This window comes from Suillus subalutaceus (assembly GCF_016647625.1).
Source record: "Suillus subalutaceus strain FC151 chromosome Unknown DFJ58scaffold_172, whole genome shotgun sequence".
In the NCBI taxonomy this organism is placed as follows: Eukaryota; Fungi; Basidiomycota; class Agaricomycetes; order Boletales; family Suillaceae; genus Suillus; species Suillus subalutaceus.
Window position 1 is genome coordinate 59,534 of NW_024540421.1, and position 16,519 is coordinate 76,052.

General features: G+C 48.4%; 5 protein-coding genes across 5 annotated transcripts; 3 read left to right on the forward strand and 2 right to left on the reverse strand.

Annotated features, from left to right (window-relative positions):
- Positions 1-98: 98 nt before the first annotated feature.
- Positions 99-1,035, reverse strand: DFJ58DRAFT_815684 (uncharacterized protein). The gene is made up of 3 exons (XM_041391715.1): positions 774-1,035; positions 668-724; positions 99-619 (listed from the first exon to the last, which is right to left on the reverse strand). The coding sequence occupies exons 1-3, from the start codon at positions 976-978 to the stop codon at positions 501-503; spliced, it is 381 nt and encodes a 126-aa protein (XP_041237659.1). The 5' UTR covers positions 979-1,035; the 3' UTR covers positions 99-500.
- Positions 1,036-3,602: 2,567 nt separating this feature from the next.
- On the forward strand, positions 3,603-6,080 carry DFJ58DRAFT_145888 (lysophospholipase). Its single transcript, XM_041378873.1, has 6 exons — positions 3,603-4,688; positions 4,738-4,871; positions 4,927-5,078; positions 5,131-5,376; positions 5,428-5,469; positions 5,519-6,080. Exons 1-6 carry the CDS (start codon positions 3,877-3,879, stop codon positions 5,981-5,983), a joined length of 1,851 nt encoding a protein of 616 aa, XP_041237660.1. The 5' UTR covers positions 3,603-3,876; the 3' UTR covers positions 5,984-6,080.
- A 1,298-nt stretch (positions 6,081-7,378) lies between these two features.
- Positions 7,379-9,556, forward strand: DFJ58DRAFT_145932 (cytochrome P450). Its single transcript, XM_041378875.1, has 8 exons — positions 7,379-7,833; positions 7,883-7,900; positions 7,955-8,078; positions 8,131-8,313; positions 8,361-8,456; positions 8,517-8,677; positions 8,735-8,916; positions 8,969-9,556. The coding sequence occupies exons 1-8, from the start codon at positions 7,475-7,477 to the stop codon at positions 9,409-9,411; spliced, it is 1,566 nt and encodes a 521-aa protein (XP_041237661.1). The 5' UTR covers positions 7,379-7,474; the 3' UTR covers positions 9,412-9,556.
- An 812-nt stretch (positions 9,557-10,368) lies between these two features.
- Positions 10,369-13,215, forward strand: DFJ58DRAFT_815705 (amino acid permease, theoretically lysine-specific). The gene is made up of 13 exons (XM_041391716.1): positions 10,369-10,816; positions 10,896-10,942; positions 11,006-11,088; positions 11,142-11,230; positions 11,288-11,309; positions 11,380-11,393; positions 11,456-11,490; positions 11,563-11,653; positions 11,707-11,813; positions 11,863-12,124; positions 12,180-12,402; positions 12,460-12,754; positions 12,807-13,215. Exons 1-13 carry the CDS (start codon positions 10,645-10,647, stop codon positions 13,065-13,067), a joined length of 1,701 nt encoding a protein of 566 aa, XP_041237662.1. The 5' UTR covers positions 10,369-10,644; the 3' UTR covers positions 13,068-13,215.
- Positions 13,216-14,586: 1,371 nt separating this feature from the next.
- Positions 14,587-15,683, reverse strand: DFJ58DRAFT_668873 (uncharacterized protein; the record flags this gene model as incomplete). The annotated part of the gene is made up of 2 exons (XM_041382740.1): positions 14,587-15,394; positions 15,451-15,683. Coding segments are annotated over 2 exons (1,041 nt in total), but the record flags the coding sequence as incomplete, so codon positions are not given.
- Positions 15,684-16,519: the final 836 nt, after the last annotated feature.

The window sequence follows — 16,519 nt, forward strand, 5'->3', positions numbered from 1 at the left end:
AGGAAAGAACGTGTCTGCCGCTGCGCCGCAGACACTAAGTGCAGGTGACTGCTACTCACGCAAACATTCACTTTGACACGTATGATACACATTCACTCTGGCGTGAAACCGCGTCCTTTGAATTAGTAGTGGTGCTACGAGTAGTGTACACAGGAAACAACGTATATGATATCTGTTCTGTAATGACTGATTTCGTGATATCCGTTTCAGAGGTTCAAGATGCCCATGAAGGTCCGATACCCCGATACTATGCTCAAACCCGCCATGTTGTACCCACCCTTGCTGACACGTGCACGCAGTGACACAGTAGCCTAAATGTATTATTTCATCTCAAATGAAGCACGGGGACCATTAGCAGAATGGAGGGTCAGCTGCATTGAAGTTGTCGCAGATGTAGATGAGTCAGGCCCAATGTTTCTGGAAAAGGGCGGGAATACCAGGGCCATAGACGCGAGTCACGCGACACGGCATCAAGAATATGCATGTCGAAGTAGACGCAGTCAGGATTGCTTCGACGCATCAGCTTGGAGCTCGTCGAGCGGAACACGAACAAGCCGTTCTCCGGTAAGTGGTAGGGTGTCGTCACTGGGGTCTGACAAGTGCTGTTCCCGGCTGTTCACTGCAGAATAATCAGATCGCTAGCTAACACAGTTGGAACTTTGCTCACAGAACAGACTCAAACTTTGGAACATCAGAGGCCACTGTTCGAGCACCTGACCGTGTACTGTTCGAGAAATTAATGATAGACAAGGATCAAGACTAAAGGAAGAAACCTTGGCCAGCATCAGCCATAACCTCACAATCATCTGCAAGACCTTCGATGCGTTTTAGGAAAAGAGCACTAGCACGTTCAAGGGCAGCAACGGCCTCAAACTCTTTCTTTTTCTCCTGTAAACGTGACGTTGCTGCCGCATTATTGGCCTGCGATGCTAGGGATGCAGCATGTGAAATACGACTCGGAGCAACGGACTGACGCATAGTTTCTATTTGCAAAGGAAGTGGTTATTGACGACGATGAGTTTACGGCGTTGGACATTAATTTAAAAGTCCGACGCAGTTTGCCGACAAAACACTTTGACATTTATTAATACGTACATGTAGTACGCGCACGACGTACTTGAGAACACACACACTTTGTGCATGTACATCAAAGGATGGCATCATGATGTACATGAACAAAGTGTCTTGTTTACGTTCATCCGTTGATTTAAACTTAAGCTACAGATTGCGCTTCTGCACTTTTCAAATATCAGCGCTGGGTCGGTATATAGTGACGTCTTCATTCTGATTTCTAAATCAGTTCATCACCGTGATGAAGGCTGCAGACGGCCAATACGTTCGTTCCTGTCATCGTGCAAAACTTTATCTATCTGATCGTGTTGGGTTTGTCGTTGTTCCGGTGACTTCTTGTCTACTCCCTTGTTCTGCCTCACATCGTTTCGACGGCTTGCTTCATACCTGCTCTCCAAGTCCGACTCCCTCTGTTTGCAGTGGCCCCGCTTCGCGTTCCGCTACTGCTCCGAGATACCCTGTCATTATAAGATGATGAGACGCCTGCTTGGAGACCAGCTCGCGAGGACTAAAACAGTGTCCGTGGCGTGCTCTTGCAAAATAGAGTTGGTGTTTTGGGCAAGGTGGTGAGAAATTCACTCGGTACACAACATCGTGAAGCGATCGTATGAATACTGGCTCGAAGGCCAATAGTGAGGGCATTGGAGAAGATGACTGCCATTTTTGACCAGGTGATGGCAGCACCTATTCGACGAATAGTAAACGCCTTTTCCCCCGTACGTGTCTCTGACATTGTGCAATATGTAGGATGGGTAACGGTGAATGTCCCAAGTCCAAACTCTACGTGTGCTTGCGTACGTGGAGACCACGATCAACAAAGCGCTTTCTTAAGTCGATGTCGGCCACCGAATGCTTAACGCCTGCTTGCCGTCTGACATAACACGGTCAACACTGCCTTTACACTGGGTGTGGGCGGTTGTTCAAACTTCAAACGACGCAGAACTCACTTTCTGCAACTTCTCGTATCCTGCTTCGCACAGACTGATCCACGAGTGACAACCTCGACTATTTCCAATGAGCGAAGACAAGGGATTCGAGGCCAGTTTATCTTACAGAAGCGCAAATCTAGCGAAGTAATCGCTGGTAGAAGCTAGGTACGTTGCTCATGAGGATCACTTGAAACGCTGATTCTAACGCGTGCTTCGTCCAGGGCCGACCCCGTGGCAAGATTCATTGGTTTCTGGGGAAGGTTGAGAATGGTGACCGAGAATACTTCTGTGAGTCGACAAAGATGTATAATTAGCGTCCTGGAATAAGGCTGAGATCGTCCAAAAGCGCTCGAAGGTACGATCCTCTTATCACGAACCCCGGTCATGAAGGTAACTCATCGACTCCGAGTAACCAGGTGGGTCTGACGTGGAAAATGGTGCTGATCCCTAATCGGTATGTTTAGCTGCTACAGAAGCTACAGAGCGCATGAATCCACCCTATGACATCTGTCGCGTCTACAGCCCAAGATGCACTAGCGAATCTCGAGCCTGCATATGACTTCCAGGATATCTTTGACCCCTCAGAATAATTGACTCCGTTGTTTCGAAGATAGCTGATGTATGCGCTCTTGCTCTCGACATAGGACGCGTTGAGCTTGATTTGAGCCACAAGGCACATGAATAACACTGGCGGGATTGTCGAGATGAGTGAGCTCCCAGCCTTCTACATCACTCGCATTTAATCAATACGACACATGTAGACCTAGGTACTGTTGAACTTCAGTTCATGCATGGAGGTTTCCAAATGACATGACTTGCATGGGATGATGTGTATTTCCCAACAACCAACTGTGCAGATGACCTGACGCCCGTGCGGAGAACCAGTCGCGATGCGAGTGCCATCCGGAGGGAATAGGATTGATGTAACCACGCTCTGTAACCATGTTTTTACCTGTCAACGATGTCTGTGAGTCCACGGGTGGATTGCTAGTTGTATCATTTTGTTAACTTCAACCTCGTGGGTGATTACTTATTAAATTTGATACTCCGACAAGCTGAGGGCCTGAGGCTTTTGGATCTGGAGCTCTCTTGATACATTTGAAGTCCAACTTTTAACGCGCCTGCTTCAACTACGTACGTCGTTGATCACGCGTTCAACTACTCGTTTGAAATGGACACTCGTGTATTCATGTGGGGGCCCTCACTCTCTTCTCACCGCTGTTTTGTTTCTTGACCGACTTCTCCGCTTTGGTACTCATTGGATGCATGATAAACAGGCGTTCGTCGAAGTGAAACGAACGTGTTCGATGCCACACCCAGTTATTTAACTTGTGGCGACGCGGGTGTAATACGGATTTATTACTAGACAGTCTGGTGAACAAGGTTCGAACGTTGAGTTTCGGCCGCTTCTCAGGTAAGTTATATTTTTATCCAAAAGCTCGCGATTATGCACCGGTTACTGACCTGCTGATCGAGGCGGCGCGCGTCAATCACACGGAAGGCCCTGTTCCTGTCAAGTTTACAGCAAGTCTTGGGGATGGACGTAAACCGCCTTGGAATGGAATACTTTGTTCAAAACATTCAACATCGCACAAGTGCTCTCCAGAACGTCGATGGCGGCGAGTACAGTATGGCGGCGAACCGCACAAACGTGCTGGTTTTCCATTGGTTCGGGTCTGGAATAGCAGGGAGCCCCACGAGCTCCAGGCGCTCTTTAATTTGGAAACGCTAGTCTCACACGTAATATGTAGCAGCAATCCGGAGGTTCACTGAAACGTGTGTTGCGCATTCATAAGGGCGTCGCATACAACTCTTTGCTCGACGCATCGAAACTGGCTCAGACGGCGAAAACTAGCCTTCCCTTGTATTTCCGAGCATGCTGCATAATCGCTTTGCTATCCTGCTTGCCATTTTGTCATGGCCAAGCATATTTGCCATGGCCCAGACCGTGGCATCTCGGGGGTACACACCTGTTGCTGCGAGATGTCCTGCAGGCTTCAACCTAGTGCGGATAGCTGGTACTCCTGGGAATCAGACCCTCAGCTCTTCCGAGGCCTCCTATGTCCAAAATCGCAAGACCAATGTCCTTCCGCAAGCCTGGAAAACTTATCTCTCAAATGTCTTATCCACCAATCCTTATCTCCCTGATTACGTCTCAAGCATTCTGTCGGGAGATAGTTCCGAGATTCCGACCCTAGGCATTGCAACGAGCGGAGGAGGGTATAGGGCTGCAATCTTTGGTGCAGGAGTGTTGAACGCACTAGATGCGCGGAATTCGTCTTCCGACGCCGCTGGAACAGGCGGATTGCTCCAGGCAGCAACCTATCTGTCTGGATTGTCAGGCGGATCGTGGTTTGTCACATCCCTTGCTCAAGCCAATTTCCCCACCATCCAAGATCTCATCTTTGGACCCGCTAGTCCCACATTGTCTAACAGTTCGTGGGGAGGATGGAACGCTGCCTATGATCTTGCAACGCCAAGCACGAACCTCTCCATAGATTCGGAGTATTCTGTGGATCTTGCGGAGGAGTTGCTTGGAAAGTACGAAGCCGGTTATGTAGTGACATTTGCGGACTATTGGGGACGTACGCTAGCCAGACATTTTGCCAATGGCACTTTCTCGTCTAATTTCTATGACGAGTCGTACACCCATGGAGCTGGTATATTATGGTCTGCTGTTGCAAACACGTGAGTTCGTTCTCATTCCGTAGAGTCCGTTGGCTGATCCTGGTTATAGGACCTCCTTTGCGTCCTATTCCATACCATTCCCAATTGTAGTCGCAGACCTTCAAGCTCCGGGCCAGAACTCATCTGAGATTATTGCTGAAGACTTCGTCCCCTTAACCAATCCCCTATTTGAGTTCAATGTTTGTGAGTTAAAAAAACACGGTCTTTTGTTCACAAGCCCTGAACGTCATCTGAACAGTCGAAACGGGTTCTTTTGACCCGCAGCTTTCTGCATTCGCCCCAACCAAATATTTGGGAACGACAAATAACAGTATCTGTGTCACCAACTATGATCAATCTGCGCTTGTCGCTGGATCATCTTCTGAACTATTTAATGAGTATAATTTCACTGTGGGTTCCGTTCCGTTCTCTTATCGTTCATGCACGCCTAAACTAACGGCAGGATACCTTCAATTCGACTTATGGGCCTATTTTATCACTTTTGGCGAGTCTTATGCCTGAACCCGACGTTGAATACGATGTTGCTTCTTGGCCAAACCCATTCTATGGTGTAGCGCCAGACACTTTTATTGATTCGGCACAAACGAATCTGAATTTGGTGGACGGTGGTGAAGACGGTGAAGTTATCCCCCTGCAACCTCTCCTGGTGAAGGCACGTGGCGTCGATGTCATTTTCGCCATTGATGCAGTAAGCAGTTTCCCTAATAGCGTGGCGATCTTTAGTTGATCTTCAACTCAGACCGATGATGTCGACGACTTCGCGGATGGTAGCTCTTTGATTGTGAGTATACACGGTTATCGAATAACTTTCACATCTGAACCCTTGCTAGGCCACGCAAAATCGTACTTCGCTTTACCCTTCTGCTTACTCATTCCCTCCCGTTCCCACTTCTCTGGGAGAATACACCGCACAAAACCTGACTACGCGCCCGACATTCTTTGGATGCAACACGACCAGTTTGAACGCAAGCACCCCGCTTCTCATATACCTTGCTAATGGTGGTCCACCCTACAATGGCGAAGCTCCTGTTACCAACACCTCAACGGATCAAACTTCCTATTTGTCGTCAGAGATCCAGGCAATGCTTAGCCAGACTTTTGTCATCGCGACCCAGGGATATCCAAGATACGGAGCAACGGAGGATCCAAATTGGCCGTCGTGTCTCGCATGCGCCGTCGTCGACCGTGCAAGGGAGCGAGCAGGGGTGGCAAGAAGTGGTATTTGCTCTTCCTGCATGAACAGGTATTGCTGGGATGGAAGCACGCTCACAACTACTGCACTCTACAGCGTATAGGCCACGCATTTGGATAGCTGGGCGCCTTCGGGGGTGGCGTCGGCTATTGTGGCCATGCTGATGATGTGAAGTGAATTTGTGCACACGGACATAGTCTGAGTTTTCGTTGTCAGACCTGATGCTTTTGGTTACTGTTGGCTGTTAACGAATTGGATGATTACTGGCATGACGTTTGCTTTTGCTGGTTTTGGGGATGCGGCGGTGTCGGGCCCTACTAATCGATTCTGATTCAGCGATGGCGGATCCACATCATAAGCGTCAGATACGACGACTACTGGCAAGAATTTCAAACGTGCGGCTACTAAGTAGACCTGCGGTGTTGATACTGACAGGAGCACGAAGCCGAGCTGTCATTGTTAGCCAAGGATAGGTAGAACTTGACATTCATGCATACAGACAAATTTGATCCTCCAACCCACTGAAAGGCCTCCTGTCCTCAGTTGTCATTATAAGTTGAACTACTTGCACTTTCTTGAGCGAATATGATCCGGGGCTGCGGCTTTTGCCAGACGAAAAAGGCAACCACGTGTTGTTTAGAAACTCCGCGAACCTATGCGAGCGTCGATAGATGGCAAAGTTGAGTACTGAGCGTTGCGTATCGGCCTCACCCGCTCGTCCTCGTGCTGCTTTCTCTTCCAACCTCTCGTTATATGGCGCAAGCGATGCTTCCTGGACTAAGTACGATGCAAATTTCTCCAGATGGATAGATTGACTTAGATGGATCCCAGAATTAAAAACTCTTGTCCTCGGAATCTGCCCGAGTCCTCATGGCAAACAAATCGCTGACGTTTAACGGCGTACATTCAACGGTCTGGTTTACTGCTCCGATACGGTATCGTCTGCATCCTACTGATACGTGATGCCATTCTGCTGATGTCGGATATTTCCTGTTCTGCCAACCTGATCATTTGATTCAAGTTGTTCATCATTGTAGTGGCGCCTGCTATGATAATCCGGAACATGATGCATGGTGGTCTACTCCCCCAAGGCGATTCTATCACTTGCTAGAGAATTTTCCATTTACTATGATCGTCAGGTCCCTCCACAGTCCTCGTTTCTTATCAAGTTATGACTCGGGGGTCTTCCGAGTCGTTGGTCTTGGCTGCATGTACTGGCACGTATTATCGTTTTGAATTTGTTCCCAGCGCGACTGTTACTAATGAAAATTGCGTTTCATAGCCAAAGCGAGTGTCACGGAGGCGAGGGGGCCGGAAGAGGAATATGGTATCCCGGAAGTAGATTACTTGCGAGTCCAATTTAGGATGGAGGAATTGACGTCCAACCGCCATCGGCGACATTCCGTTGACCACTAGTGTGACCGCGATTTAGATATGTTTTTGTCACGCTTTATGGATGGTATATATACCAGCTACGTTCTGAACTCCTCATAGGCGTCCTCTCTTTTCTTTCCTCCTCTATCACTAGTGCCCGCCGACGACGCAGGCCTCTTTTTTGTTGTCTTTGTTGGATTTCCCATTTGCTACACCCACCATGGACTTCATCGCTACCGCTGCGTTCCCCATCTCAGTTTCTTGGATAACCCACAATATCGCTCTCGCCGCTCTTTCTCTTTCTCTGGTCTACGTCGTCTCTCGCGCTATATACAACCTCTTCCTTTCCCCGCTCAGCTCGATACCCGGTCCTTGGTTTGCCGCCGTCTCTAACTTTTGGATTACAACACACGTCTTGCGCCTCCAACAATGCAAGACAAATCACCGCCTTTTCGAGAAGTATGGCCCTGTCGTTCGAATCGGTCCAAACAAGGTCATCTTCAAAGATCTGACGTCCATGAGAAGCATATACTCAGTCCACAAATTTGACAAGAGCACCTTCTACAAGAGTCTTTTAACGTGCGTTTGCCTTGTATTTGATACGATTTTAACTCATAACCCCATTTAGCAATGAGAATGATCATGCGTGAGTGCACAGTGCAATCTGTTAAACGTGCATATATGCTGATTTTCTGACCAGTATGACAACATTGGACCATGCGGGGCATGTTACTCGACGAAAGGGCTATGCTCCTCACTATATCCCCGCCAATCTCGTTCTTTTTCAGCCTGAGGCGCATGATTATACCCTCGAGCTTGTTTCGGTATGCCCCTAGAAATTAGCATCACATTTCCCTTTTAATGCGCCTATTCCAGGTTCTAGAACATATCGGGGGCAAACATTCTTTGGATTGTCTTGCATTGTTCCGCCATTATATGGTTGACGTTATTATTGCGTCTTCTCATGGTTACCGACAGGGTGCTCTCAGTAAATGGATTGCGGGTGTGGAGGATTCTATGGCCACTGCGATCGCAGATTTCCCAAAGCGAGGCATTATCGTAAGGCGATCGACCTTGCATCAAAATTAGACTGACAGGGGTTGCAGAGAAGCGCGGTGCCCCCTTGGGTGTGGGATTTGATCTGCCGTATTCCCAACAACCGGTGGCGCCAGATGTGCGATTCTGATAAGATTATGGGCGAGGTTGTTCCCTCTCTATGCCTTCAATGCGGACAATGAAGCTGATTCTCGTCTCTTCTCAAGTTCGTTGGTGCTCGCGTGTACGAGATGCGAGCAGAGTTAAATGCAGGAAAACTTGGTGAATCTGAGAAGATTCCAATGTTGCGACGCCTTCTCCAGCACGAGTATTCCCCTGAACAGGCCATGCCCGACCACGACATCATTTCAGAAATGATGGGACATATGTATGCGTTTATCTCTCATTCGACTTCCTATAACGCGAGCTAAATTGATACTCCTAGGATCGCAGGGTCTGATACTACATCAAACTCGTTGTCCTACTTCTTTTGGGAGCTTAGCCGCAGGCAAGATATCATGATGAAGCTTCAGGCCGAACTGGACCAAGCGATGCCTGATCCGCATGTTATTCCTGATATCGCTCTCTTGCAGAAGCTTCCTTACCTGAACGCTTTCGTGAAAGAAGGTAAAGCTGCGCTTCGCTTTAATTTGCATCTGCCTCATTACACATGTCATAGGTCTTCGGCTGTACAGCGCCGTACCAAGTCCTCTTGAACGTGTCGTTCCATCTTCCACATCCAAAAATGGCGCCATTAATGAAGCTTTTGATCTTATGGGTTACGCACTTCCTCCTGGTACCATCGTTGCCACCCAAGGCTGGTCTATGCACCGCGATGCATCCACCTTCCCTTCTCCGAAGACCTTCCTTCCTGAGCGCTGGCTCGAAAGACCTGGGAACGCTGAACATCTTTTCAAGATGGCACAATCCCTCATGCCATTCGGAACCGGCTCGCGCGTCTGCGGAGGCCAGAGTTTGGCGCAGATGATGTTGAGGATCGCGGTGGCCACTGTAGCGAGGAACTTTGATGTTGTGGCTCCTCCTGAGACCAACGAGCGAAGTATGGAAATCAAGGACTCCTTTGTAATTGACTCTCTTTGTGATCACTGTCCGAGGACTTGACTTATGCGCCTTTTTTTGCAGGTTATCTTTCCTGCTTCGATGGAATGCAAACTGAGATTCGTCCCACGAGCTCAGTGAGCTCTCTGGCGATTCATCTATCATCACTACGACCCACCACGAGCGTACACGTCTCATAATTTCTCCCCATTCTCACCTCCTATTCCTACTTTAGTGATTAGAGCTCTTATAATCGGCTAATATTCCTCAACGTGGGCTGGCTACCCTGCGAAACCCTCGTCGAACTTGCTTTCGTTGTAGTAGTGTGGAGATACTCTTGGTTTTCGCGATGCTATGCAATCGTATTACTATGGTATTCTATTCGGCTGGCCCCATGTATGTAGGTCAATACCCACTTTGTGTCTTTAGTTTTGGTATCTGATATGGACCGACGCCCGGATATCATATCTGACTTCGTTCGTGGAATGGTATGATATAAGACGACGGGACCACCGCAGACTCGGATGCATGGACTCATGGATCATAATGCATAACTCGCCGCTGTACATCAAGAGTAGACAATAGTTTTACTCTGCTGCTTCAATATGAGGTGATGAGAGATCATACATTGGCGACTTCCGGGTTTAGTGCCCGACGTCCCGGCCGAATATGAGTGGTCTCTAAACTACCATTCCAGCGCATTCTATCACTGTATCGTCCACCTACAACCGACTGACTCGGAGAGGAGCACGTTAATGGTCGTTCCACTCCCGTATCCAACATCGAGCTACATCACAATCAATCCTCGAGGATTCCTTATGCTGCGGCATCAAGGTGGCACACAAACGGAGGCTTTACGTTCCAAGCGCCAAGCCCATTTTTCAAAACGTCAAGGCCAACGCCAACTTCTCCGCTTACGGACTCATGAATTGATATAATTAAGAGGTGATTTTACTACGCGTTGCAAGGAATGTCTTTCTTTCGTGTCTGAAGCTGTGCTTTTACAGTGTTTCCTGTATTCTCGGGAGAGCCGGAGTCACCTCTACAGCCTAATCGGGTCGTTGAAGTGCCGAGTCTTCTTGAGCGCTCTACTAGTACTGAAGTGCTACATGAGATCCTGGATTTTCTGTTTAATCTCACCACTCGACACGCAAGACAAGGCGGCACAAAGACTCTTTACCGTAATATCAATCTAGGTAGCGTGGTTCTCCTCCATTGGTCTGAAATTCGTTGGCCAGTACTTACGAGAAACAAGCCAAACAGCTCTGAGACGCCTCGAGTTGGTGATCTTTCTCGATGAGTGATACGGAAAAAGATGCAGTACTTTCGGATGAGGCTCCAGTAGACGATGAGGTTGTATCTAAAACCTCGACCAGCGCCTGGAAGAGGTTCCTTGTTATGTCCCGCGACGCGTCTGTTGAGAATGAAACGAAGAGGGCAATGCAGAGCAGACACCTGATGATGATCGGTGAGTGTTTGTTTAAACGACCTTGGTATCGATGGTCAATGATGACATGTGCTAAAAACCTTTTCTGGAATCTGCGCAGCAATCGGAGGGACCATCGGGACGGGTATTTTCTTGAGCGCTGGATCTGTGAGTGTCGCTTTGTTCTCATGTGAGCGCGTCTTTTGTGACTACTTTGATTTTTTCGCCAAGGCTATCGCTTTGGCTGGGCCAGGAAGTGCTCTGCTCTCGTATTTTGTTGTTGGGATGTTTGTGTACAGCGTCGTGATCAGTTTGTATGTTTCTAACATCACATCATTATGTTCGAACTGAATGAAACAAATTGGAGGGGCGAAATGTCTGCCATGTTCCCCGTATCAGGTGCTTTCTCCGTCTTTGGTAGTAGATTCGTCTCTCCCGCGCTAGGATTTACGTTAGGTACTGTACTTCTACCTTGATCTCTCCTCGTGCTGACTGGAGGATTTCTGAGAACAGGGTGGAATTACTGGTTTCAGTGGTATTTCTGCCTCCAATATGAATTCCAGGTTCATTGACCAGTCTGACGTTATTCATCCATTTTTGTTCAGGAGTCTTTCAATACGTGAGCATCGCTTCTGTTCAGTTGAAGAAGTTATTGACTGATTCGTTTGTCATGATGGTCAGCCAGCGAGCTGACTGCTGCTGCGATCATCCTACAGGTAAGTTGGTTTATTATTTTGTTATCGTGTCCCCGATACACCGAGAAAATTGCTGATAGGACGTTTAATCAGTTTTGGGCGCCGCAAGTCCAGGCCTGGGAATGGGCGCTCGTCATTATCGTCCCTGTTTTCTTACTTCAACTGATTCACGTTCGAGTTTACGGTGCGTAATTGTTGAGTATGTGTGCTAGGTATCCTGACGCTGGTCTGCAACAGGAGAGTCTGAGTACTGGTTTGCTCTTGTCAAGGTCCTTATGATTATAGTTTTCATCTTTGTCGGACTCATCTACGACTGGGGCGGAGTAAAAGGTCATCCTGGACCGGTAAGCACAGCGTTCGTCAGCAGTACCCTCTTCCTACCTATACTTGAAGGGTTTATCAAATTTTCGCAACGGCCAAGCTTTCATCGGTGGCTTTCAAATTTTCGCCCAGACTTTCGTCTACGCCTTTTATTCTTTCGGCGGTGTTGAACTGGTGGCAATTGCCGCGGGAGAGTCCGTTCAACCGCATAAAACTGTCCCTCGAGCTATCAAGGCTACTTTCCTCCGGATAGTCCTTTTCTACATTTTGACCATCCTAACAATTGGACTTTGCATTAACTGGCAAGACCCTACCTTACTCAGCGCAGCAGGCGGTGAGTAATGAATCTGGAGCGGAATTCACTGCTCATCTCTTCGATTTGCTATCAGACTCAGATGTGACAGCCTCTCCACTGACTGTGGTGTTCCAGCGTGCTGGGTTTGGCGCCGCTGCACACGTCGTCAATGCCGTCCTCTTGACCGCAGTTTTATCCGCAACAAATTCGTGTTTCTACGCGAGTTCACGCATGCTTCTCTCATTGGCCAGATCTGGTCAGGCCCCTCGCATCTTTGGCTGGGTAACCAGTCAAGGCGTTCCTGTGCCTGCACTCGTGTGAGTCCGCGCTATCGCTTTATACTCGTAGCATGCAACGCTGACATGTGCGGGTAGCATGGCGCTCGCGGTATCGTCTGTGACATTCCTTACGACAATCTGGGGGGAGGGAATCGTGTTCACTTGGCTTCTAAATCTCACAGGAATATCAGCCTTGCTTGTGTGGGGCTCGATAGGTCTCATCTCTCTGCGTTTTCGTGCGGCCTATCGAGCTCAGGGGCGCTCGTTGTCGGATTTGCCTTATACTCAGCCTTTCTTCCCTTTGTTACCTGCTGGAGTTGTCGTGCTTGCCTTACTGATGTTCATTGCGGAAGGATATTCGTCAGTCAAAGAACAGCCATTTGAAGCCAAGGTATGCGCCACCCTTCGCTGATGAGTCTTCCATCTTACTGTATTCACGCCAGAACGTCGTCGCCACATACATTGGTGTTGCCCTTTACATTATCCTATACCTCGGCTATACTATCTATGAGCGATTTGGACTTGGAATCCGACAGCATTTCGTGCCGTTACTCGAGGTAGACTTACAAACCGATGCTGTTTGGAAACCTGGAGAAGGTGCAATGATCCGAGATCATGATGACAAAGATGAGGAGGGCACTGCTGTCTCGGTAACCCCTGGGTGGCGAACTTGGCTATCTTACGCAGCTAAACATGTTTATTGACTACTCAATGGAGGCTGGGCTTCAGGCAATTCCGTCCGGAACATCATTACTTCTTCCATCCGATGAATGTCAGCCGTTGGCGTGATCGAATGTCATCAGTATGTTACAGGCGCTGCAGTTTCACTTTACAAATCGAAGTCATTCCCAGGCCATGGCCGCCAGAGTCTGGCGTGAAGACCAGCCTCAGCATGGTCCAGGCCGTGGCAGCAACATCTACTGTGGACGACATCTCCCATGTGTGGCGATGGGTCTGAAAGCGCCACCATTGATGCTGTCCACGCCAGGCTTCCACAAAACAGAGGTATAATAGACGAACACTCTCGATGGATTTCTCCACCTCATTTTGCACTGTTCTACCCGTCTTCACAAGTCCAATGTGTAAAACCTCATTATCCATCACCTTTTGTGCCAATTGCAAGACTACAGTCTCAAGGGATAAATATGTTGACATCAAATGCGTATGGCAGAACAAAGTCGAGAGAGCTCAACGAAAGGGCTCGACCGAGAATGTCGAGGAATGGAAGGCTCAGTGCAAGGCACATGAAATGGAAGTGAGCGGCCCTCGTATCCGTTTGTGTGGCTGTAAATACTGTTGATGTAAGGGGATTTCAGTTTAACTGGTTAGCCTCGCACTCATAACTACTTCACAGATACGGCGTGACGCAGCACTCGTGACGGAGACAGGTGTATATGGGTGGCGGTGGTACAATTGGTGTTTGAAATTCATATTGTAAACTCAATTAAAAATACATGCTGGTCATGGGCTGACCTCCGAGTCGGCCAAGTTGGCGATGGCCATTGTACTTCAGATGAGAATGGTCCACATGGTAGTATGTATGGTGCACTCCGGCAGCGAGCCACAGATGAATAAGCACAATGCGCCGTGCCAGTGTGGACGGTCCATTGGTCAATGCACATTTTCTGTTCCACCGCAGGCCAGTGGAACTTGTGGCATGGACGCCTGCTCTAGGTATAAATACAACTCGACCATCATGCTAGCACAAACATAACTTAAAAAACGCACTCACCCCTCAGTGCTCACCCAAACACACCACCATCCTTGTCATGTGCGAAATTACAGAGGTCCAATACGTCTATGTTTGCCCATGCAAGCGCATGGCTGGGCCAGTTAGATCTCAGGTCGACAAATGTCAGGAGAGGATACACGCAGAGCGAGTCTGGAAGCACTGGTATGCTGCTGGGCGGCGTGGCAGGGAACCAGCACTAGAATGCACGAGCATGACTGTGCAAAAAACTCTGCCATATGATAGACCTTGTCGGGATTGTTTCGAACGCTTTTTCCGAAGGTAGATGTCATCGAATCCGTCAAATCTTACTATTGATACTGATCTTTCCTCCCCAGATGAGCATGTTGTTTAGAATGTGGCCCAAGCCCATTTAATTATCATTTATCATGTTCATCACTCATTCTACCTCAGAAATAAATTCATGAGCTGTATGTAGTACTAGAGCAGGGCTCAAGGCGGGACTTACAGATACTTGAATATATATGATCTTTTCATGGAGTTTCGTGGAGCACCATTGCGAGCGTGCCCATCATCCTAAGGTATGCAGACGCCGACGCTGAAACACCTTTTCCAACAACCCCGACAAAGTTTGCCAGTTTCCCTTTCTCAAATCCGAACTGATAGTCCGACAGATACTTGGCAAGAGTCGTGTCCTTGATTCCCGTCAGCTTACTCAGTTCGTTGCGGAACTTGAGCGAGCCAGGTTCGTACTTCTTTCCTTTGACAAGGGCCAAGTATAGTCCTACGAACGTTTGGGCGCGCCCGTTGGCAATGAGGAGCTCCGGATAAGTGAAGTACCGATACAATTTGCCGACGAAGACAATTCGTGGGTGTGTGGGGTTGGCTTTAGTTTCCGGGTTAGAAAGATCGAGTCCAATGCGTGGAGAACGGAACACGGGCGAGGTCGCAAGGCTCGACGCAGGTCGCTTGCGTAAGTACATATAAACGCTCCTCGGTTGGCTTGGGGCTGAGAGAGCAGCGATGTCCCCTTGCCATTTAACAGACACAAGCTCGCTGATGTTCGAAGCACTGCATACGCGCAAAATCTCATCGACGAGGAGTGAGGGCCCTGAGATGACCTTTTGGTCGTGAAATCGACGTATGGTGCGCAGAAGAGCACCACCTCGCAATATTCCTGATGAGATGTGAGGTTCCGCACTAGAATGTGCTTGCGCGCACACGGGGCCACCAAGTGTCAAATCAAGGCCTTTACGTGTACCACCCCGATAACCTCCTGCTACAGTGGCCGCAAGGTTGGCTTGCGATGAGTTTGAGCGTTTCGGTACACGATGAAAATACCTGTGAGAGCCAATTTGAACTATTTCTTATACGACAACTCAAGAGTAAATTCTCACCACTGTCCGCTGCGCTCTTGCTCCGCACTTCCATGAGTGAATGGGTCCTCATGACAGCCTGACTTCTGAAGGTAAAATTCTAGTTCGAGGATTTCATAGTCCGTCTGAGAGCTGCCATCGATGACTGAAAGATAGTATTCGGACAATAAAGCGCTTGATATCGCGTCAAAACGAGCGGATATGTCATCCTGAGAGCATAAAGAAGTTAGGTCTAGCAAAGAGTTGATAGTATCTCCGTGGGCGTTGGGCAGTGCTGGACATGAAGCGTTTGAACGAGGATCTACAAGATCGCTTTCAGTATCTTCTTCGACAGCACTGCCAATTGCAACGGAAGCTGAAGGTCGATCATTCTGCCTTGTAATTTTTTTCCGGTGAGTTGGTATCTGCTCTAAAAATAATTGAAATGATGTGAGGACTGGTGACAGCGCATGTTAAAATTTTGTGCTGACCGTCATCAGGACCTTGGTCCTTCCTCGTTCGCTTCAAGCCGCCATTCACCATCAATACCGTTTTCTCTGGCAGAAACCCGCCGATGAGGCCTCCCACTGCAGGTCAGTGAAATCAAGTCTTCAAGGGCAAGTACGTACTCACAAAGCACCAGCTAGGACTGTCAACGTTGTGGTTGAAGGACGCGCAACTTGAAATTGCATGGACAACAGTGACTCGGATGTATGTAGTATGTATGTAATTGTAAATTGTAAATTTCAAATTCATCCCATTGCGCAAGCTTAGCTCAAGTTCGGCCCACTAGTGTAGTACGGAACTTTCACCCCTTTTGTTAGATTCAAAGGGAATATTGTCCTACTTCGTGGTCTCTCTCTCCCACTTGTTACATTCGTTGTCCGGACACCATTACTCTTTGCAATTTGGCTCCACGGACATGCCTACGCCAAAATTCTCTGCCTCACCAATATTCTGACTCATTCAATACCAACACATATAATGCGGCCACGACCAGCCGGAGCTCATCACCGATCTTGCTTGAATCTGTTTGAACAAGCCTTGATACCTGGAGACCTCAGCATAAGCCTTCCTTCCCATTCTGCGTCGAACACATCAAGCACCGTTC